The sequence below is a fragment of the Pelmatolapia mariae genome, linkage group LG15, assembly GCF_036321145.2.
Source record: "Pelmatolapia mariae isolate MD_Pm_ZW linkage group LG15, Pm_UMD_F_2, whole genome shotgun sequence".
In the NCBI taxonomy this organism is placed as follows: domain Eukaryota; kingdom Metazoa; phylum Chordata; class Actinopteri; order Cichliformes; family Cichlidae; genus Pelmatolapia; species Pelmatolapia mariae.
The window spans coordinates 37,263,088-37,287,781 of NC_086240.1; the positions used below are offsets into that span (position 1 = coordinate 37,263,088).

The window sequence follows — 24,694 nt, forward strand, 5'->3', positions numbered from 1 at the left end:
ACCATATCACCCTATTAGAGCACTTCGCTCTCGCACTGCAGGCTTACTTGTTGTCCCTAGAGTATTTAAAAGTAAAATGGGAGGCAGAGCCTTCATTTTTCAGGTCCCTCTTCTGTGGAACCAGCTTCCAGTTTGGATTTGGGAGACAGACACTATCTCTACTTTTAAGATTAGGCTTCAAACTTTCCTTTTTGCTAAAGCATATAGTTAGGGCTGGATCAGGTGACCCTGAATCCTCCCTTAGTTATGCTGCAATAGGTGCAGGCTACCGGGGGATTCTCATGACGGCTTGAGTATTACTTCTTCAGTCACCATTCTCACTCACTATGTGTTAATAGACCTCTCTGCATTGAATCATACTTGTTATTAATCTCTGTCTCTCTTCCACAGCATGTCTTTATCCTGTCTTCCTTCTCTCACCCCAACCAGTCGCGGCAGATGGCCCCGCCCCTCCCTGAGCCTGGTTCTGCCGTTAAAAGGGAGTTTTTCTTTCCCACTGTCGCCAAAGTGCTTGCTCATAGGGGGTCATATGATTGTTGGGTTTTTTTCTCTGTATGTATTATTGTATTGTGTCTACCTTACAACACAAAGTGCCTTGATGTGACTGTTGTTGTGATTTGGCGCTGTATAAATAAAATTGAATTCAATCAAAAGCAAAACAGCAGCCATGGTCCATTTGCAAGGGCATAGATTTGGCATGGACGGAAGGGACATGTCCCCACCAATATCCAGCGATTATAGAGATTGAAAATGTGACGTCATTGAGGGGTAAAACCGCAAAGGATACTGGGAAGTAGTGGCAAGGTAAGGAGGTAATAGCGGGCACAGGCTTTCAATAGAAATCAGTTACACAGCGATAAAAAGAAACATAAAATGGCAAGAAGCTGTTGTATTATTAACTGCACAAGCCGGGCGAACGGCAGCCGCGTGAAGTCGACGGGAAATGCGATTGGTTTTCATCGGATTCCGGCGTGGAAGAGAAATTGTCCAAGCCATGTCTCCGAAGTCACGAAGAGGCGACGGATGGCCTGGATTGCCGCTATCAGAAGACCTAATATAACGTTCGAAAACACTCCACCGCACATGTTAGTCTGCTCCAAGCATTTCCACAAAGGTAAGTGTTTTGTGGTAGTTAATATGTCTTATATGGCGCTGAACAGAAATCATCGCGCTATGCTCCTTTGTTTATTGTGGCTGTGTGTAATGTTGGCTGTATTTTGTAGGCAAACCAACCTACGAAATGCTGGAATGCGATCCAGACTGGGCACCCTCTCTCAAACTGGGCCACACAGACTTTAAAGCTTCTACCACAGCGAGATTTGATCGGTTAAAACAGAGATCTAAAATCAAAACAGCCACGAAAAGGTCCGCGTTCCTCTGGGGCAGAGACAGCTCATCCAGGCGAAATCCATGCAGGTAAAATTGTCAATGTACATAAATAAATTCCACTTTTTCCACATTAAGCACTGTCTTGTTTTTACACATAAAATGATCTTGTCTTTGTCTGTGTGCATGTGTGTCTTTCAGCACCAATCACTACGGAAACTACAGCTGAGATCGAACCACAGCAGCTAACTCCACAGCACGAGGATGAAGATCTGCAGGAGTGTAAAATGTGTTCTCTAAGGTTACAAGAAATAGCACACCTGCAGGAAGAAAACCTAATATTAAAAAAAGAACTGTCCAAAAAGAAATTAGACAAGGAATTCTTGAAAGATGATAACTCTAAAGTTAAATTCTACACAGGGCTGCCTTCTTTTGCTTTACTAATAGGGGTGCTACAACAAATCAGCCCGAGCTTGCCAGACACTGACAGGAAAATTTCCCAGTTTCAGATGCTCTTGTTGACTCATGCGTTTAAGACTCAACCTTCCAATTGCACATATTGCACACCTCTTTGATATTAGCCGGACAACCACTTCCACTGTGTTTAACATTACTGTAAATGTGTTATACGCTCACCTCAGTCCATTGGTGCACTGGCCTGGAAGACATTGCATACAGGCCAGTATGCCACACCAGTATGTAGAGATGTTTGGTGACCGGGTGACAGTTATTATTGACTGTTTTGAACTGTTCATAGAGAGGGCACAAAATTTACGCGCCATGGCGGAGACATATTCTACATACAAAAGTAGACACACAATGAAATATCTCATTGGCATCACACCACAGGGGACCATCTCTTTCATTTCTAAAGGATGGGGAGGGCGTACCAGCGATAAACGAATAGCTGAAACATCTGGCTTTCTACAGAAACTTTCACCTGGGGACATAGTGCTCGCAGACCGGGGTTTTGATATCAGGGAAAGTGTTGCCTTAATGGGTGCCACTTTAAAAATTCCAGCATTTACACGGGGTCGCAGTCAGCTACAAGCAAAAGATGTGGAGGACACACGAAAACTGGCACATGTCAGGATCCATGTTGAACACGTTATAGGCTGTCTACGGTCCAAGTACACTATCCTAAACGACACCATCCGTTTAGGTTTTGTGGTGCCATGTGAAGGTGAGAACATGACTTTGCTGGATAAGATAGTCGCTGTATCATGTGCGCTCACAAATATGTGCCCAAGTGTTGTTGTGAAGCAAGCAAGTGATGAATAACTGTTTTCCAATTTGCTCTTGTTTTGTTGTGCAGCTGTGTTTTTAAACAAATCAACTATTAATGCACAACGGTATACTATTTTGCCTTTGTCCTGTAAGCTTCAATAGTAACATGTAACACTGTTGTCAGTTATAAATAAAGACAGTCCTGATGAAAGACTTGTCCAACACTTACTTTATTTGTATTGGTTCTGACACTGTATATTAGTACAGACTAAAAAGAAAGATTGCGTTGGCCCATTCTGGACATAAAGAGATAATTTACAGCACAGCTGTAAAGTGCAGTGGTGTGACAGACATTTATAGCAATTTAAACACGTTCTAATAATTCACTGTGCATAACAGAACAACAGGTAACACAAACCATAAAGTGCAGAGTACAGGAAGATGGGTCCACCGTAATGTGACACTAAACATGAAATCACAAGAAAGTCCTTTTCTTTGCCTTTTCGTCGAGTCTGTCTTTGTACGGACCGGCATTGTTCTCCTTCGTTTTGTACATTCCTTTTTTGGTGAGGAAAGAAAAAGCAAGACGGTATTGGAACGTGAGAATAAACGTTTTGCGGTGCTGCAAATGCCTGCATTTAATGCGGTAATTTGAATGTCTTGCCACCACCTCCCGGCATGCAATGCGTGAAAGTCACGTGGTCTGTCAATCTCTATTGAATTGTCCCCACCAATAATTTGATCTCTTCGGGTAAAGAAAAAACAAACCCGATAGAAAAAAACAAAAAAAAACAAAAACAAAAAACCAACGATTTGTCAAGTCTCATTCACCCAGCGGTGCAGAAAGAGTTAAATTACGTTCTCTACTGGAGTCCTACCTCATGTGACAAATATGGCCAATGTGATTGGCTGTGCCTTTCGGGGAGCTCTGTTTAGTTTTAGCAGCGGTAAGCCTGCGCTGCGAGGACCTGCAAGGAGGAGAGGAGGATGGCAGCACAAAGGAAGAACCTGGATATAAGAAAGTATTTTTCAAAGAAACCTGTAAGTCACTTAAAGTCAAGTTCACTCATAAAATGTGTCCGTCATAATAACGTTACAGGTTATGCTAGGCTTTGGCCCACATCAGTCTAAAATTGTATGTAACCATAAATAACGTGTTTTGGAAACTAACTGCACAGCAGGCAGCACTATTAGTTATCTCAGTCTCAGAGCAGCATTTCTAATTTTGATTGAAACTGTCAGAGAAAACGGCAGCCTCGAGCAAGCCAGGATATTAGTTTACAGAGGCTGTTAAAGTTATATGTCTAACGTTAAAATGTTGGTGACACAATAATTTCATCCTAATGGTACTGACATATTCATAGGGTTAATTTTTGAGACAATATATCATGAGGTAATCATGATTTTGCAAATATTCCACCTTGTAGTGCAGTTTGCACAAATTGTTTTAAAAATGCACCCTACAAACATTACTGATGAGTCACATTTTATTCTTATTGTCATGCATGTCCTATTTGTCAGGTGACAGAAGAACCAACACAAAGCTCAGAGAGTAACTGTGATACAAGGTCACAGGTGGAATTGGATGATGACTTGGTGGTTCATGACTGTATTTGAAACACATGTGTGACTGCATGTATTTGGAATGTCTCACTGTTATTTATCAGGTGACAGATACCACCAGGTCATTCAGTGTTCCCTTAGTGCTAATGTGTAGGAGATGTTGGTGTACTATAACTGAAGTAATGTTGTTAAGTCCTTAAAGTCATTTTCTTTTATTGTCATATTCTTTATGATTGTATTTGAAGCTATTTTTTATTTTTGTACGGTACCTGATTTATATGGAATATGGCTGAATTAAACTAAAGTCTAAAATACTTAGTCAGTCATTTGTTTAATAGTAATTTAACATTATATAATTCACATATAAAACTATGAATTGTAATTTTAAATGGTTTAAAAGCATATAGAATAGCATATGTAGGCAAGTATATTTCTCCTTTTATCAAGAAGCAAAGAAGGAAAAAAAAGGAAAAAAAAAAGAAACAGGGCAGGGTTCGGTGGTTGAATCACCCGTCCCCACCAATGCCAAAACCAAATCTACGCCCTTGTCCATTTGAAGCTGAAGCTCCGGCACATGTGTCAGAAAAACAGAAGCACTGTGTCAAGCTTGGTTTGTCTGTCCAGAGTCCCGAGCCAGAACAACATAAAGCCACTTTCTGCTAAAGAGACAGAGAGTGAAAGTGGACAGTATATCCTTGTTTTCTTAAAATAAAACTAATTGTTGCAGCCAGGGGCAGCCCATAAGTGATCGACTTAAACTCATTTTAATTTTAGTGTTATTTTCCTTGAGTTATCGATCCCATCACTTGTTATCCAACATAAACTAATGTAAGTCTAGTTTACCAACCAACCACATACTGACAGAAGATGGCACTAAACATCTCAAAATTCAAGCACTTATTTTTTAAATCCAGCTTCACAGACAGTGTTAAATCTACATCCATTTATGAGAGCAAGGCTCCGTGATGGAAATTAGCTTTTATATGTGCAGCCTTTTAATGTCCTCTTTAATCATTGGCGGGATCTCTGGTGTATTTTGGTGCAAGAAATAGCGAACCAGTGTGTGACATAATGAGATACATGAAGACAGCGAGGATGAGAGGATGTTCTGCCTCTTCCTAAATAAAAAAACAACTGGAATAAACTCATGTGTGTTACGTTTTTATTTTGCTAGTTCATAACAAATTCTACCCCCAGTTCAAATCATACAAAAGTATTACACATTATACATATACTGGTAGTATATATATATATATATATATATATATATATATATATATATATATATATATATATATATATATATATATATATATACACGGGTTGATTACATAACCACATGGAGGCTTTTATCAATTATGTTTACAAATGTCAAGAAGTCACAAGCAAAAGGAGACCACACCATGGCACACGTTTAAAGAAGGAAAGCTTATTGATTAAGACATAAAATTATTTTTTCAGCATGATATTAGACAGAAATGTCACATGATATTAAACAGTGGACAATCATGATGAAACAGTTTATTTTAATTTGTTGATTCAACATGCTCTTCATATTTTTGGCCACCAGATGTCGCCAAATAGGACTGTGTTGAAAAGCTTAGTAAGCTGAGTAATAAACTGTTTTTCAGTACAAGCTCCAATGCTTTACAAACTTCATCTGGTCTTCACTACAAAACAACTCACATTGTCTCCAACAGAATCTGCTCACAAGGAAACAACAGGAAAGTCTTTCACTCAAATGCAAGAAGGTAAAAGAGCCACACTTCACTGTTTTCTCCAAAGTGATCCAGCAAAGACTGAACGTCTGTCACTGCCCTAAGCAGTGGCCAAAAACAAGGATATCACAAATAGGTATGTGATTACACCAGGCGCGTCGAAGCAGAAGGCAGGAACCAGAGGAAGGCCCTGCTTTTGCATCAAAACTAACTCATGAACACACACACACACGTGTACACATCGTGCACATGACAGAGGATGACGATGAAGATAAGATAAGATAAGATAAGATAACCTTTATTAGTCCCACACGTGGGAAATTTGTTTTGTCACAGCAGGAAGTGGACAGTGCAAAAGTTATGAAGGACAATTAGAATAAAATAAAATAAGAATAAATACAGTACACAACTGTACAGAATAGAATAAAAATAGAATACTATATATAGTAGAATAAAATAGAATAAAATATACAATAGGATAAAAATAGAATACAAATGCTATATACAACAGAGTGAAAAATACAACGGTGCCAGAAAGATTATTGCACATTTGTGTTATTGCACATTTGTGGATGTGTGTGTTTGATCAGTTAAAGAGGGAGAGACTGCTAAGAAGAGAGAGACAGACAGAAAATGGAGAATCAGCAATGTGAGGACAGACAGACCATGACAAAAATAAAAAGTTATCAAAACCTAATTGGCTCTATGTTATGAAGCAATTTCACCCCAAAACAAATAATTGGATGTGCCATCTCTTGACAAAAAGAACTGCAATTAAACATTTGTGATATCTGGCAATGCGTTTTTCACATCACTGTGGAGGATTTTTGTCCCATTCTTCTTTGCAAAATTGTTGAAAAGGAAAAGTTAGCTGGAAGGAGGTTTTACATTAAACCAAAGTCAACCTGTTTCTCACACAGCACACACAGGCAAACGAACAGTTAATTTGCCTGTGATCAGTAAGTCACACTGATCATAGGTTGACATTGCTGTGGTCAGTCTTCACCATTTGCGTGTCACACATAGAGAAACATTACAACAACTGTGGTTAATGTACAGTATGTCTGAAAGAACCTATAGGCAAAGCCACTCCCCTGCCTTTAGTTTTCCCTGCTCCACATCATTTTCCATGGGTTTGTCTACATCAAGTTTTCTTTAGTGAAAATATGTATATCTTGGCCACAAAGGCTGGCTTTAATCTTCTAAGAGTTAGTTTCCCAGATAACCAGCAGAAAGTCTGACTGACAACAACATTTTTTGAATTTTTTAAGGGGATGATTATTCTGTAGCATGCTGAGGAAACAGGTTCCATTTGAAAAACAGCTGGAATACAAGAATTTCACTCTCAACATCATGGTAAGGTGTCTTCTCCTACATACTCCCTCTGTTACGTTATTCCTGAGGTTCAATACAGCATCACTGTTAAGAGATTTTGTTTAATGTTTTATTAAATAACATGCTTTCCCTAAATAGGTTTGCGAATGTACAATGATGTTCATATATTTTATACTACATGTATCTTGTCACTACACATTCAGGTGAGCCTTGCTGACTTCTAAGAAAATGACTTGCATAAGGAGGTTGCCACAGGAAACCTCACCCTTGCTGAGTCTGCCGTTGTGAACAGGAACCAACTGGCTTCTGTTTCCCTTAAGATAGGCTTGACCAGTTACTTACTAGCAGTTGAACGTATATGTTTTATGCTTAGTAAGGAGTTGTATGTTATCTCTTCCTACATGTGTCTGTGACGCAAACATGCTTGAGTATAAATAAAGCTGACTGCAAAGCCTCGGTGTGAGTATCACCCGATCACTCACCCGTGCGCACGTAGTTCTCTGAACAAAACTCTGACTGTTTTTGTATTCCTTCAATGTGTTTTATAATGTCTTACCACTGACAATCACTAATAATAAAGCCGCTCTGTTACTTTACTTTAACATTACATTATTAGTTCTCTTCAATACACTTCCTTTTAATTCTAGGTGCTACTTCCATCAATCAAGTCTACCATGTTAATTTTCATCAGTAACTTCATGCCAGGTAAGGATTTTGTGAAGTACAATATCTGAGTTTAAACTTCAATAAAAAGATCAGCTCGGTCTAAAAAGGAAAAAGGTCTAGAAGAGCATGTCTACTGAATGATATTTGCATAATAGGATAAAAAAAATATGCAATATTTACATTTTTCTGGACTGAGCTGTAAATTAGAAATACAACTTCTGCTGCGCAACCACCAGCTCCCCACACAAATCTCTCCTTAACTGGCATTCCACCTTGGGAGCTCTGTCGCCTCTGTTTTCTTTGATTGCTAAAAAATCTTGATTATTCACTCTTGGCTTTGAAATGCACCTTCTGCTATTCAGTCATAGTAGTTAAAAGTGGTCTTCAGAAATGTGTCATATCTGCTTAATAATTTGAACACTATGCTCCTTCCTTTGTCTTCATATTTCTTCTGGCTGCAGTTTTTCGCACATTGCACAGCTCCATTGTCAGGATTTGGGGGGTACTATCAGGGGGTAATAGCTATCGGGTAGCAGACCTCCAGATTTTCTGCTGTTTCCCATTTTCTGCACAGTAAGTTCAGTCTCATGGCATTGTTCTTACAAGTTAAGAACTGATAGTGTATTCATGACAATATAGCTGTATCTCTCTGACTACAGTTCAATAACTCTTCTTTAAATGTTTATTACATGGTTCTTTACATGTCCATGACAACATTTGAAAAGCTCCTCAAATATCAGCTTTAGCAGCTTCACAGCACTCTTCACCATCTCTCGTCCACAAATGGACTGGATAGCAGTAAAATTAAAGTTAAAGCTTTGGTTAAAGTTATGGTAAATCAGCATATACCTGGTTGTGGTATGAAAGTCTTTTCCATCTCTAGTCACATTTATGTTTTTAATTCTCTGAGCCTCGTAAACCTTTATTCTCTACTATAGACCTTCTTTTCTCTCTCCAGTCCAGTTTTACACATGCTCTCCAGCTCCCCCCTAGCCCACGCCTACAACGGCCTTCTAGCCTCGCTGCAGAGGCTTACACTACTCTCTCCTGGCCATTGCCAACCTTTCAGCATGGTCGCAGGCTTGCTCTCTGCTGGCCTACATAGGCCCTTCAGCATGGTCACAGGCTTTCACACCCACCTGTGTCTCCTCCTAGGTTGGCTTTTCAGCTTGGTTGCAGGCTCTCCCTCTCTCTTTCTCTCTCTCTCCTGATCTATGATGGCCTTCAGCCTGGTAGCAGGCTCTCACACTTGCCTGTCTCTCAGCTTGCATCAGCCTCTTAGCCTGGTCTAAGGCTCTTACATTACTTGTCTCCTGGCCTGCGATGATCTTTCCACCTGGTTGCAGCCTTGCTTTTTCTCCCCTGACCTACAGAGGCCTTTAGGCCTGGTCGGAGATTCTCTTAATCCTCTTTCCTAGCCTTTGATGGCCACTAAGCTTAATCACGAGCTTTTGCTTCTCTCTGCTGGTCTCTGATGGCCCTTGGGCGTTAACTCAAACTCCTTCTCCATTATGCTTCCTCTTTCCTCTTGCTATCTGGACTCTTCCCCAGCTTCCTCTTGTTAACACTACTTTCTCTTAGTATGCCTTTTTATATAGTCTGTTTTCAGAGTTTTGCTCATGCACAGCTAACAGTCAGTCTGTAGAGTCAAACTTCTCTGCTACAGTAAGATTTCTCTTAAACCTTTTGGGGGGTCCTGTCATTTCTACTATGATGAGTCATCAGAGTCTAATCGCCAAAAACATCTCAATAAATAAATAAAAGTCAATAAATCATGCTCAGTTCTTCCAAGTGATTTCTCGTTATTGAAATTTCATTGTCTCATCAGCCCTTTGCAGTTGTGTCTTTTAAAGTAGTAATTACTAAGTTAGATATATAAATAATTAATTACAAATATAATAATTATATTTAAAACATTAAATACATTATTTATTTCTGATGTTAATGAATTAATGTCACATAATATTACTATTGTATATAACTAAAACCAAGTCTGAAAAAATACTAGGCAATCTTTTTCAATAAATAAGCTTGGCTGGCAGGTTTGAAACCAGACACCACCTGTTTCTCATGGGTTACTCTCATTTGCCTGAGATCAGCAGGCGTGACACGGACGGCGCTGTGGTCAGTCCTCACCATTTTTCCAATCACACCCTGAGGCACATCACATTAACTCTAGTTCATCTGCACTTTGTATCAAAACACTTACAGCAAAGCAGTCGCCCTACCTTTAGATTTCCCTGCTACAATTTATTGGTTTGTCCACATCACGCTTTATTTAGTGACAACACGTACATGTTGGCCATGAAGGGTGACTTTGGAAGAGTAAATAAAAAGCAACAACTAATAATAGTGCATTTGCTGTAACTTTAATCAAATCTTTCTTTAATTATAGGGGGTCTTCCATCCATCAAAAATTATTGTTATCCTCATACCAGGTATGCATTTTGTTAGTTATGCTGCTGAAAATTCAGTTCAACTCGATACTTTGTTGTCTCACAAGGGGAAATTAGTTTAGAAGCAACAAGGACGACATACATGGGGACACATAGCCAATGAGTAAAGGATTGCATAAGAATAAAACACTCTCACAATAAATAAAAAACAAAACAATTAAACAACAACAACAATAAAAAGTGTCAGATAGCAGTAGGTATAAAAGAAACCTGCTCTAAAATGACGGCCAGAGGAAAAAGATTCAAACTTTCCGTGGAGTAGGTGGTTAAAACAATTAATAATAAAATGAGCCTTTGTTAGCACATGCTTGTTATAAATGTACAAAAGACTGTTTTACCAACACCCTGAGATTTTTTAAGTCCCACCCAAAGTTCAGCATTATGTTTAATATAGTGAAACATATACTGGAATATTTAAATTCCTCTGTATTGAGAATTACATTTGGAAAGAGACATTTATTGAATTTGTTCCAATCAAATCACATTGCACACGCACCACAACATAATTAGACTCAATATTCTTGTTTCATTGTTTCATCAGCTCTTTGCAGCGCTTACATGGTGAAACCAAATGAACCTGCCCGGCTGGAGGCTCTAGTCTCCAGTTTTTTAAATAAGTGACATGTGGCCTGTCAAGAACTTAACAACATGCCCCGATATCAGCACTTTCTTTACTCTGTATGGGATTCTAGGAGTGATATGTTCACCTCTCTGAAGATGAGCTTCATATATAATTTAATGAGTGTATACAGAGACTGCAACATTTTCCATCACTGCTTTCTAAAACTCTTCAAGTGTAGAGAAATTACTGAGAGAAAAGCTTCACTTTTGTAAGAAATAAATATTACGTATGTCTGCAAACATAGTGTTACAACACTCCCACACTCATGAAAGCTATGGCCTGCTGTTTTCATGGCATGGGAGGATCGTCAGCTAATGCGGGTCACCTGTGTCTTGCGGGCTATAAAAGCTGGCCCAATTGTTCACTCTTTCTTCCACTCTACCGGACATCAATCTACTGGTGAGCTTTGTGTCTTGGTTAGGTTATGTTTAGTAAATAATTTTACATTTAAGTAAAATTCTTGTGTCATAGACTCTCTGTGACACAAGAACTTGGGCCAGTTTGCTACACATGGCCAAACCCTGAATGTGAGTGTAAATGGTTTTCTGTCATCTTTTGTGAAATGTGTGCATTTCTTTGTGTTTCAGACCTCCACTGAGACTTCCTCAAAGATTCAAGTTATTTTCTAAAAAGACTTTAGGACACAGTGTTAGTGTATTCCTATGGTAAAGTATTTTTTGTTGTCTTCCAGGATGAAAAGGCTCGGCTCCTTCTCACTTATGTGTGGCCACGATACGTAAGTAGTACAATAATCCAATTCCTAATTCCCAATGTAGGGGGTTGGATTTATATTTTGTAAATGTCATGAATATCTCTTTGTGCTGATACCAGTTTTGCTGTTTTAGTCTTGGATCAATGGGTTTGTGAGTTGGGACCTGTTTCAGTGTGGTCCTGACCTGCTGCATCTCCCCAGAATAAAATTTTGGGTTCCAGATATTGTAATTACCAATTCTTAATTATCATCTTACAAAATAATTTACTTTTTATATCAAATTACACAAGTATTTTCCAAAAAACCACTGATCTAGAAACTGTATTGTGGAATCAATCTCCACAAAATGACATTTTGGAGATCAGACTACTCTACAGTAGTTTTTTGGTAAATGATGTTATGGAAATTTGCTATGAGTGTTTTCAAAAGAACAGTCATCAGGAAATGTTATTGTGTAATCAGTCTCCATAAAGAAATCTCTTTAAAAGTCAGACATGTGGTTTCTTTATTGTCAATTATTGTAAATATCTTTTTGGTATTTAGTACCGTTCATCTGCAAAAAATAAATGAATAAATTAAATTGTGTACTTGAAATCTTTGAATGGGTTGATACTGTATTAAAACAACAGTTTTTGGTAAGCAATCAAATTCTTTTGCTTTGCTGTCTATTGTTGATAGGAGATTAATGATTGTTCAGCAGCAGTGGTCACCAGCACCTTTACTGCCCTAGGAAACACATTAACTGAACAATTTCAACTTTCTTTTTTTATCATGAGTCTGTTTTATCTTTTTGTTTGGTGGCATGGTTTGGTCAGACCTCTGTCACAGAGAAACTCACTGAATCAGATAGTGAGAAGATCCAGTCATCTGACAGGTGAGTCACAGCTCTGTTTAGCATCCCTGTACTCTAAACAGGTAAAACGAATGGCTTTATCAATTCTTAATAACGGTTCCCATCCTCTACGGGGTGAATTTCAGCTTCTTACCTCAGGACAAAGGTTTCTAATTCCACGATGCAGGACAAAGCATTATAAAAACAGCTTTGTCCCTGCTGCCGTCACTAAACTTAATAAGAACTGTTTTGTTTTTTGTTTAATTTGAGTGTGTGTGTGTGATAATTTTTCTGTCTATCTATACAGACTGTGACATTGTAAACTTTCATTGTTTCTGTGCATCATTTCAATGCATATGTTCCGTTGTCTTTCTGTATTTACATATGCATTTAAAGAACAGCTTTTAAAACAAAAATATATAGATTAGTGGCTTAGACTGTGACATTGTAAACTTGTATTGTTTCTGGGTTCCTTTGTCTCTCTGTAGACTTGTTCTTTTCTGTCTGCCTGGCTCTCCTGGAAATAACCCTCATCACCAACCTGCTGTGTGGTTCTGCTGACCCCTCTCCTGCCCCTCGCTGGATCCCAGTCCTTATTCTGCAGTTTCTGGGATTTCTTGTTTGGATGACACAAATGAATAAGAAACCACGAGCTTCAGGTATGTAGTTAATAAGTAGTTTTGCTGTGGTTAAATATCAGTAGCATGAGGAAATGCAGAATTACAGAAATAAATGAATTCAAAGAGTGGTTGTTATTTTGTCATGAAAGATTGTAAAAGAAGATATATCGTGAATATTTTTCCCAAATTGACTTAGAAATAGACCTTATGACCACGACTGCTGTCTCAAATATTGAGGTCTATGAGGAGCCTCAAGAAACAACGGGGCCAGCAGTGAAGAACAGGGCTGTGCGGGACCTAAAGAGAGTGGGCAAGGACCTTCAGGACATCCAGCATTTAACACAAGAAATCTAAAACATCAGTTTCCAATTCTAAAGACCAAGAGACACCTCATCCATTATTCATGTTTATAACAACATTATATCTAAAACATGTATAACTGTTTTTAATTTGCTAAACCATAACAGGAAGGTTAGCATGAAATTCATACCAGATGTATACAAGCTCTAGGATGAAGGAAGTTTTAACAATTAAGTTCAAGGTTTAACAATCAGGTTAAAAGTTGTGTTGTTGTTGTTTGCTTTTAATTTGTTTTTCATTTTATTTAAAAAGTCAAAATTGTAATGTTTTTTTTAGTGCTGCCAGCTGAAAGTCATGTCTTCTAAGCGTCTATACATCGTCATCTCTCTGCTCATGCATGGTAAGTAAAGCATAATATGCAAATACACATTTATTTATGTTTCTTATGTTATTAGTTTTTATGGGTTGATTTCGTCAGAGTTCTCATTTAATTTGGTAAACAATCCAGAATAATAAACATGTAAGTGAGGCATTTTAAAGGTTCAGCAAACTATGTATAACTGTTTTTGTGCTATACTGTGTATTTCATGTGCACAATCTGCAGTCTCTATAGATGTCTTATTAAATATTAAAAAATAATATCATACCTGTTCATATTCTTAAATGCAAAATTGGTTTCAAAGGGTCAGGTTATAACACCCATTAAAGGATAAAGTGTAAGTTGACATTTTTGGATTTAAGGGCTTTCCTTTCTTCTTTTTCTTTTTACTTTCCAGTGTTGGTGCAGTTGACTGGACCTGTTTACTTTGTCAGCACAACACGAACTGACAGTTAGCTACTTTTATAACAGTTCAGGGAAGAGGAAACATGAGGCACTAGATCCCAAAGGTCTTTCATGGATTGCTTAAAAGCAGGTATTAAAAATGAACTTTTTCAGAAATCTGAACACTGAACAAAGTTAAATTTAGATTTTGATCAATTTAAAAAGATAATGCCTCTCTGAAAAATCTTGCAATACAAAATATGATTGCCTCTATATCAAGGGCGTAGATTTGATTTTGGCATTTGTGGGGACGGATGAGTCAACCACCGAACCCTGCCCGGTTTCTTTTTTTTTTTTTTTTTTTTTTTTTTTCCTTTGTCTTTGCTTGATTTAAAAAAGGAGAAATGTACTTGCCTACATATGCTATTCTACTTGCTTTTAAACCATTTAAAATTACAATTCATAGTTTTATATGTGAATTATATAATGTTAAATTACTATTAAACAAATGTCTAAGTATTTTAGACTTTAGTTTACTTCAGCCATATTCCATATAAATCTGGTATCATACAAAAATAAAAAATAGTTTCAAATACAGCAATGACCATAGCAGAATATGACTTTAAGGACTTAAGAACATGACTTCAGTTATAGTACACAAACATCTCTTATACATTAGCACTAAGGGAACACTGAATGACCTGGTTAGTTTTTGTCCATAAAACTACTCCTCTAAGATTACCACAAAGTAAAAGATCTTTCAGCAAAATTATGCAACATTTTAGGCACACTATTGCCCCGATCAAATCAGTGAGCTGGGATTTTTTTATTTTTTTTAATTATTCTAAACATGAACTACTGTTACAGCAACAGACATGGACTACTGGTGTCCCACACAACAACTCAATGTCCACTATGTGAAGGAGCCAAACACATGCCTTCTCCTCTCGTTAATCTATAGCACCAAATCATCAGTCAGTCGCATGTGACCTTGCCTCTTCACCTCTGTCCGAGATACAACATGGCAGACTTGCCTCTGTCACGTGATAATTAACAGTGAGACATTCCAAATACATGAAGTCACACATGTGCTTCAAATACAGTAATGAACCAACAAGTCAAGATCCAATTTCACCTGTGATCTTGTATCACCATTGAGCTTTGTGTTGGTTCTTCTGTCACCTGACAAATAGGACATACATGACAATAAGAATAAAATGTGTAGCTGCTTCAGTGTTTCTGTCAATTTGTGCAGATCTTGACTCATCAGTAATGTTTGTAGGGTGCATTTTTAAAACAATTTGTGCAAACTGCACTACAAGGTGGAATATTTGCAAAATCATGATTACCTCATGATATATTGTCTCAAAAATTAACCCTATGAATATGTCAGTACCATTAGGATGAAATTATTGTGTCACCAACATTTTAACGTTAGACATATAACTTTAACAGCCTCTGTAAACTAATATCCTGGCTTGCTCGAGGCTGCCGTTTTCTCTGACAGTTTCAATCAAAATTAGAAATGCTACTCTGGGAGACTGAGATAACTAATAGTGCTGCCTGCTGTGCAGTTAGTTTCCAAAACACGTTATTCATGGTTACATACAATTTTAGACTGATGTGGGCCAAAGCCTAGCATAGCCTGTAACGTTATTATGACGGACACATTTTAGGAGTTAACTTGGCTTTAAGTGACTTACAGGTTTCTTTGAAAAATACTTATATCCAGGTTCTTCCTTTTTGCTGCCATCCTCCTCTCCTCCTTGCGAGGACCTGCAAGGAGGAGAGGAGCTTGCCGCTGCTAAAACTAAACAGAGCTCCCTGAAAGGCACAGCCAATCACATTGGCCATATTTGTCACATGAGGTAGGACTCCAGTAGAGAGCGTAATTTAACTCTTTCTGCACCGCTGGGTGAATGAGACTTGACAAATCGTTGGTTTTTTGTTTTTGTTTTTTGTTTTTTCTTTCTATCGGGTTTGTTTTTCTTTACTCGAAGAGATCAAATTATTGGTGGGGACAAGTCAATAATCGCTGGATATTGGTGGGGACATGTCCCTTCCGTCCATGCCAAATCTGCGCCCTTGCTCTACATAAATAGTCAAGGGCAATTTCACTGTAGCATTAACCAGTAAAATGTTTACTCTATACCTGTAGTGTGTCCACCTAAATGATGGGTTGAAAAAATGCACAAAACATTGCAGTTGTTATTGTACTTACAAATCAGACACACGCATTTATATATTTAGATTTTTACATTTCACGCAAATGCTTTATGTGGGTTTCTGAAGGTTGTTTGTTTGTGGGCATTCATGCAGTTAGAAAAAAAACATATATGCTGCTAGCAAATGGGAAGTCACCTTTAGAAATCTCAAGGACACATTTCTTCTTTCCTTTGTAGCTCAGTACAGCTCCACCATGCTGCACTGCTCTAATCCCAATACACCTTCAATGCTGGAGGCTCTTTCGCCAGTCTTCAACCTGAAAGCTATTCGACCCGTGGTGAACATAACAACAGTCACGAACGTTGGCCTTTTCTTAACTGTGTTTGGCATTATGGGAGTGGTAAATATTAGGTCATATGTATACATATGTGCTTTTCTGTATACTGAATGAGACAAAAGCCATAAAAATTCATCCTTTTCAGGATGAGAAAGACCAGCTCCTCACAACATTTCTCTGGCAAGATGTTGTAAGTAGTTTCTTCACAGTACGTTTTCAATCAATAATGTTGATTTCTGTCCATGCTATCCATAGAACTGTTTTTATAGCTCAAAGTGCAAGTCCTTGAAAGTTTTCTGTACAGCAAAATGTCAAACACATTACTGACTTTCAATTCAATTTTATTTATATAGTGTCGATTCACAACTGTTGCTTTATATTGTGAGATCAAGACCCTACAATAATACAGAGAGACTTATTAAAAAGAAGAAAGACGGTACCAGGCTGTTTAGTTTTGGGGGTGGGTTTCAGATGGAAACATCCAAAGTTTGAACTGGTAACCAGGTTTTATACTGCGATCATGTTTATATCTGCATGATTTGTGTCACAGGAATGGGAAAATGAATTTACCAAATGGGACCCAGAAGAGTGCGGAACAAGCCGGATTTCTGTTCCAAGAACAAACCTGTGGGTACCAGACATTATAATCAATGAAATGTAAGTCCCATCCAATTAATTCCATCCATTCCAAGATTACATTGAGTTTCTATTTTATGTGTTTGTATGATCTTGAGAACTAGCCCTGAAGCATCATTACCCAATGTTGGAGTGATATTTTATGATTGTCATTTGTACTTAGAAACATATAATCAATAACGCTTAGAGATATATAATCAGGTGTATATTGATAGAAGGTCTCATGCTTAGTAAGGCTCTGTGTACCATAAAAAGAGGAGTATGATCACTCCTTTCCCTGAGTGTTCTGGCATACCACACATGTCCTAAGGTCATGAGAGAGGTCGTACCTTCTCTTTTTGATATATGGTATGGTAAACACATCTGTATCTGTTTAAGTATAAGTGCCTTTTGTTTAGGTGAACTGCTGGACTTCCAGGTGCCAGCAGATCTGGGAAGTCATTCACAGGGTCACATCTTGAGACGCACGCACGCATGCACGCACGCACGCACACGCATACCTACACTACACACAGACAATGTACTCTTTGTTCACATACATACCTGTTTAAGATGTCATATGTTAATGAGACATGCATATTCATGTAACCACAATAAAGAGCAGTGCTACGGGGGAGCTGACTGAGAGTGGCTGGGGTTCGACCGGCAGGAACAGCGTTCATCTCGGTCACCTCCCTCGTGCACCAGATCACACAAAGAGCCCTGGTGACTTGCGTCTTGCTTTTGCTAGTTGCAGTAAAATTGCCTCGGCTGTTCCAGCAATAGGTTTGTGCCTAGTTAAACTTATCAGCCAATAAAGAGCTAACTCTACTAAGTAGCAAAGAAAAAATGGAGAAGGTGCAAAGAGGTGAGAGTGCAAAGGTATCGTTTCTGTGTATAATGTCGTCAGAAAATATTTGGGTTGTGACTCTAAATGCTTTATTTAGAAATAAAACATATATAGGGTGGCCATATAGAGTATCTTGGTAACACTACTATCCACTATATGAAGATATAATCTTTTTTATTTGCCTCCTATGACATTTAGCTGACAAAGAAGCAAACAAGTGAACAATAAGCAGTCACTTAATATTAGGCTGCACTCTAATTCTTAAGTGTTTGATGTTAGGTCCCTCTGCAGCCTCTAATCTGCTCAGTGTGTTCAGCTGGTGCTAATTGGCCACACCTAGTCAGGTGTGGATAAAAGCATACCTGAGGCAAGCTTCCAGGGAGCTCACTTGCTTTTGCCTTGGTGGCGTCAGCCGTTTTAGCCAACCTGCTATGCCATTTTAAGATAAAACCTCTTCTCACACTCACTCTGGTATTCGTCTCCTTTTTTATGTTGCGGCTTTTGAGCCGGGTCGTAACATTGATCTACGATCATCTGTATAAAGTTTTGTATGAAATATTTAATGAGGGCAATATCAGCATACAGGTGCTTGAGTTTTTAATTTTTATGTATTCCATCTTCCTACAGCATGGATGAAAACACAGCTCCAAAGGTGCCATATACCTACCTGCTTTCTGATGGTACTGTGAGTGATTCACAACCTATCAAAGCCATCACCTCCTGCAGGCTTGACATCTACTTGTTTCCATTTGACATTCAGAACTGCACTTTATCATTCAACTCATTCACACTCAGCAGTAAGTATGACCATGAGGATCTATTACAATACATCCTGTCAATTGAGCGGTTTTGTTTTTAATACCGTTATTTTACTGACATTGATATGAATGAATATCCTTGTCTGACAAACTTTGACTATTTTCCATGCAGGTAATGATCTGCAGCTTCATCTGGCAGGGACGCCAGAGAGGATGTTTGAATACTCTAAATCAATGATGGCAACTATGGGTGAATGGGAACTAATTGGAATTGCAGTAAAGAAATACACACTGCCATCTACAGCCTCAGGCTTTGATGATATAATTCACTTCTATGTAAGAAATTGCATTACATCGTAAAAAAAAATCATATTCATACTATAAGAAATATTCAATTCATATTCATGCTATTAAAAAAAGGATGTATACTGTTCCCTTCTGTACTAATATATGATTTCTTAAAAATTTTGGATCAGAACTAATTTCCTACAACAGAAAGGGATTGACAGTCTTTGCATTGGACAATTAAAATGGGGACAACATTTCACAACCAAGTTATATAAACCTGGGTCTTACGGGCCTGACTTTAAGTGCAACAAGTTGTTAAACATGAGATTTAAGTGCTCTTTGTATGAGGTACTGTATGATCAAAGTAGAAAGAAATTATTTTAAATTCTCACTTTGCTGCAGATCTCATTGCGGCGCCAGCCCATGATATACGTAGTGAACCTCCTGCTCCCCAGCTGCTTCCTCATCACTGTGGACCTCTTCAGCTTCATCTTGCCTCCCAATACTGTTGACAGGTCTGTGTTCAAGATGACGCTGATCCTGGGCTACACAGTCTTCCTGCTCATAATGAATGACCTGCTGCCCATCACTGAAAATAACTTGCCTCTCATAAGTAAGTTTACATTGTATTGAATGCTATACATTTATTCCCTGTGTGAATCTTTGACCCAAATACTGAAGAGTTGCTTGTTCTGTTCTACATATGTAACAATATAACTACCATAATGTGATTATGAAGCTACATGCGTAAAAGAAGATCTGAAAAGCAAATTTACTCAACAAGAATTTCTAAGGGAAAGTGGAGGCTTACAGTGCCATGTTTGTGGAAAAAAAACACAGCATGTCAGCACAAACACCTCATTCCAACTCTGAACCACAGAGGTGGAGGGTGATGATTTGGGTTGTTTTCTGTTTTCCAAGTTGCCCAATTTTTCACTTCAGTTTTTATTTTTATTTTTTTAGTTATTCATTTTTTGATATCCTCTGTATAAGAAAGTATTCTAGAGTCAAATATGAGGCCCTTGTTCAACAGCTAAGGCTTGATCAACATTGGGTCATGCAATAGGACATTGATCACAAGCAGCAAAAAATCAGCAATAGTCTGACTGAAAAAGAAGAGAATCACGATGCTTACTTTTTCATGGGCCTTTACGTGTCCAGCACAAAATGTACAACACAGGTCTTTGGTCAAGATGTAGAAGCCACACATGCAGAGGTCACCATCGAGCTCTTTTAGCTACAAGAGCAAAAAGACATCTTGAATACTGGCATGATATAATAACTGTAAATGGTCGTTCCAGTCATCTAAATAATAAGACTTCTTACTGTAAGAGGGAATAATGCCATGTGGTGTTTGATGTTGTTTACTCCAAACAACTCAAAATATTCATCATTTTAATTGTTTTGTCTGAATTTAACTTGTATTTGAATGTAAAATGTTAACATTATTATTCCACTATCATTATTATTATAGATGTTTTCCTGTCTATGTGCCTGGCTATGATGGTGGCCAGTCTACTAGAAACTATTGTCATTACAAACTTCCTCTGCGGTTCCTCAAACTATTCTCGAGCTCCTCGTTGGATCAGAGTGCTTGTTCTTAAAATCCTGGGTCGACTAGTATGCCTTCGTCCAAAACCCAGAGATCAGAACGACACAGTGATCCAAAATCCAGTCCCACAAGGTAGGAAACAAGATTAGGATGAGCAAGTTCTTAAAAATTGTCAAAGCTGACATAATCTTCTCTGTTTTCCCCGCAATAAAAATGCCAGTCTCCTCTCCAGTGACAGAGGAATACAAGACTCTGGAGCAGAAGGGGCCACTGAGCGAGGACAAAACCCTGCTAGAGCTGAGGAGCCTGGGCAGAGTCCTCCAGGCCATCCGCCTTCAGATGGAGCAGCATCTGAGCAAAACCCAGAGCACAGAGGAATGGATCCAGATAGGTTTAATCATAGACCGCCTGCTGTTCATCCTTTACATCATCTTCATAACAGTCAGCTTCATTACCATCATCATTATCTGGGTGATTTCATACAATGCAGCCTAATTTAACTTTTTAGCTTGTCTGTTCTTTAAACTCTTTGTATTCATTTTTGTAAATGCATTTAACACCACAGACTGAAATTCTTTACCTTAACAATAATTCAATACATGTTTTGTCATTTTAGTGCGGCAATTATGTAAACAAATAAATAACAGAGCCCTGTTTTCTGACAAACCCTTCATCTGTCTTACTTTTTCATGACTGTAATTGATAGATAATAATGAACTAAAGACAGGTTTATATTGAGTTCTTGTGAACCCTATACATACATACATACAGAAAATGGATGCTATAGAAAATGTATTTGATCTTTCGTGCTAAATTACTCAAAAGGCTTCATTTACAAAATTAAATAATAATTAAATAATAAAACAAGAGCACTCATAGTGTTCTTTTTGAAAATGGACTGTTTATTGACCCTATTGAGGAAATCTTAAATATTAAATTCAACATAGTTTGTGTCATATTTGCTACATCCTGCATTTGTTTGTTAGTTTTAATGGTTAGAAATGTATTTTGAAATTTATTTCAGGCTGTTGATGCAGAAGTTTCAAAAACCCTCAAACTCATGTATCAAATATGACACAGATGGTTTTAAAGGGTTAAGATACCTTCATGTAGTGTGATTTTGCTACATTTATGGCGTCTTTGATGGGGGGAAACACAGTTCAATCTGCATTTTCATATGATGTATTATTCAATGTGCTTTTTTTTTTTTTTTAGATTTTATTTTCATGGTCAACTTTGATCTTAAACCTTGCTCTTATTTATTCCATTCCAATTCTCACCATCATAATCACTCACACTGAAAATCTTAAGATCTATAGGATTGGCCTTGTTACCAGGCCTTTGCCAAACCTGATGGCATGCTGAGGAGGTAATTCAACCATCTGAGTTAGCTGTGTTGGAGTCGGGATGCATCTAAAGCTGCAGGACCTTAGCTCTCGAGGACTCGAGACACCTGGTTTGAAGCATATTGCACGCCATTCTATATTGCCCTCTAGTGGTCATCTTTCAAACAATGTAGCATGCCGAAGTTGCATGTCGCATACAATGATGCAATGAGAATCCTCCTTAAAATAGCCGGAGGGGGTTGTAAGATGTTTTTTCAGATGTTTGAACTGCTGTAAGCCAAACGAGCCCACCCTGGTTGGTTTTGCAACAAGTGCCAAAATTAAGTAAATAAATGCTCATTAGATAGTAATAAATCATTAGATCATTGATTAAATTTGAGATTAATAAATTAGAATAGACAAAACTAAATATATAATTAATTAACTACAAATCCACTTAATTGAAAACATTTATGAAATTATTTATTTCCCATTTTAATAATTAATTAATTACATATTAAATTAGTTATTCAATTATGTATTTAATCATTTATTTTCAGCTTACATAAACACCAACTATCACTGATTGTCACCAAACACACTTCACTTAGGTTATATCTGTTGGGTTAAGTTTGTTTCACTGTTTTATTTGTTCCTGAGCAAATTAATATTAGAATGCATGCATTGTTACTGTATATAACTTAAACCAAGTCTGGAAAAATACTGGACAAAAAAACGTTTTCAATAAACATGCCGGTGTGAACAAAACCATCGTCGCATCAATGCCAGCAAGATTGTCTTCAGCGAGAAGCCACCCCCTATTACACCAGTGAACATCCAGGGTTTGGACATTGAAACAGTGGAGGAGTACAAATACCTGGGTGTTCACCTCAATAACAAACTGGACTGGTCCACAAACGCAAATGCACTTTACAAAAAGGGTCTAAGTCGTCTCCACCTGCTACGGCGGCTGAGATCGTTCGGGGTGAACAGGACACTCCTAAGGACATTTCATGACGCTGTGGTGGCGTCTGCTATTTTCTATGCTGTGGTCTGCTGGAGTGGTGGAATGGCAGAGAGGGACACGGGGAAACTCAACAAACTGGTCAGGAGGGCCAGCTCTGTCCTGGACTGTCCGCTGAAGTCCATCGAGCAGGCTGGGGAGGAGAGGATGTTGTCTAAGCTAATATCCATCATCGACAACACCTCCCACCCCCTGCATGAGACTGTACGAGCACTGAGCAGCTCGTTCAGCAGTAGACTTTTACACCCACAGTGTAGGAAGGAGCGCTACCGCAGGTCATTATTACCAGCAGCTGTCAGACTATAATGCAGCTTAATATTCTTTTGGTCATCTTACTCACCAGCTTGTTTGTTTACTGTACATTTTATACATAGCTTTGTAGATTTTATACATATCTCCGTACAATTTTTCTATATATATTCTGTACATTGTTACCTGTATATACCTGTATATACGAACTTCGGTTGCTTACATTTATAGGACTACCTTGTGTCTTCCTTTTAAATTTTATTTTCCCTTGCTGTAAGAGCTCTGTAACACCAAAATTTCTCATCCATGGGATAATAAAGGTTTATTCTATTCTATTCTATGTTATATATAATGATAAATGCTTGACTGATAGGTGGTTTTGAAACCAAACACCACCTGTTTCTCACGGGTTATTCTCATTTGCTTGTGATCAGCAGGTGTGACACTGACGTTGCTGTGGTCAGTCTTCACCAGTTTTCGAGTCACACGCTGAGGTACATTACATTAACTGTGGTTTATCTGCACTTTGTCTCAGAACACATACAGCCAAAGCAGTCGCTCTGCCCTTAGTTTTCCCTGCTCCACATCATTTGCCCGTGGTTTGTCCACATCACGCTTTGTTTAATGACAACATGTACATCTTGGCCACAAAGACTGACTTTGGAAATTAGGAGTTGGTTTCCCAGAAAAGCTGCAGACAGACTTGGAAATCATGAAAAGGAATCTTCTGGTCTTTAGGTAATGTACATAATAAATAATAATATTATTCCATCTGTTACTTTAATTCAATATTTTGCTGCTATCTATTATTTATAAATTGTCTTGATTATAATTCCTTTTAATTATAGGGGGTCAACCATGATCGTTATCTTAATGCCAGGTATGAATTTTAAGCTCAATATAAACCAACATTTAACCAACATTATGTCGGTTAAAATTCAATTTAATACTTTGTTTTATCACAAGGGGAGATTAGTTTAGCGGCATGGACAAAAAAAAGGCAACCTACATGGGAACATAATTAGACTCAATATTATTGTTTAACTGTTTCATCAGTTCTGTGCAGTGCTTACATGGTGAACTGTTCTGTGCCAAACCAACCTGCCCTGCTGGACTGTCTGTCTTCAGTCTTTGAAGTAAGTGACATATGGCCCATGTCGCCACTTTCGTCATGCTGTGTGGGATTCTGGGGGTGATATGTTCACCTCCCTGAGTTTCATATATAATTCAATGAGTGTCTATAAAGGCTGCAACATTTTCCATAACTGCTTTCTAAAACTCTTCAAGTGTGGACAAATTACTGAGAGAAAAGCTTCATGTTTTTATAAATAAATATTACATATGTTCACAAACATGGCCAAAGCCTTGAAGCCTTAAAACAAACATTGTT

At 38.0% G+C, this 24,694-nt stretch overlaps 1 protein-coding gene across 4 annotated transcripts; it reads left to right on the forward strand.

The window, feature by feature from the left end:
* Positions 1 to 7,392: 7,392 nt before the first annotated feature.
* Positions 7,393 to 21,367, forward strand: LOC134643363 (5-hydroxytryptamine receptor 3A-like). Of its 4 annotated transcripts, none has more exons than XM_063495688.1 (14): positions 7,393 to 7,874; positions 10,231 to 10,273; positions 11,605 to 11,649; positions 12,946 to 13,116; positions 13,714 to 13,777; positions 14,154 to 14,291; positions 16,543 to 16,706; positions 16,789 to 16,833; positions 17,194 to 17,300; positions 18,736 to 18,905; positions 19,039 to 19,202; positions 19,557 to 19,767; positions 20,629 to 20,838; positions 20,927 to 21,367. In XM_063495688.1, the coding sequence occupies exons 6-14, from the start codon at positions 14,273 to 14,275 to the stop codon at positions 21,199 to 21,201; spliced, it is 1,365 nt and encodes a 454-aa protein (XP_063351758.1). In that variant the 5' UTR covers positions 7,393 to 7,874; positions 10,231 to 10,273; positions 11,605 to 11,649; positions 12,946 to 13,116; positions 13,714 to 13,777; positions 14,154 to 14,272; the 3' UTR covers positions 21,202 to 21,367. The 4 variants fall into 4 exon arrangements, with proteins under 4 accessions (XP_063351758.1, XP_063351761.1, XP_063351760.1 ...); XM_063495691.1 differs by having other exon boundaries at positions 20,939 to 21,367; XM_063495690.1 differs by lacking the exon at positions 10,231 to 10,273 and having other exon boundaries at positions 7,857 to 7,874.
* Positions 21,368 to 24,694: the final 3,327 nt, after the last annotated feature.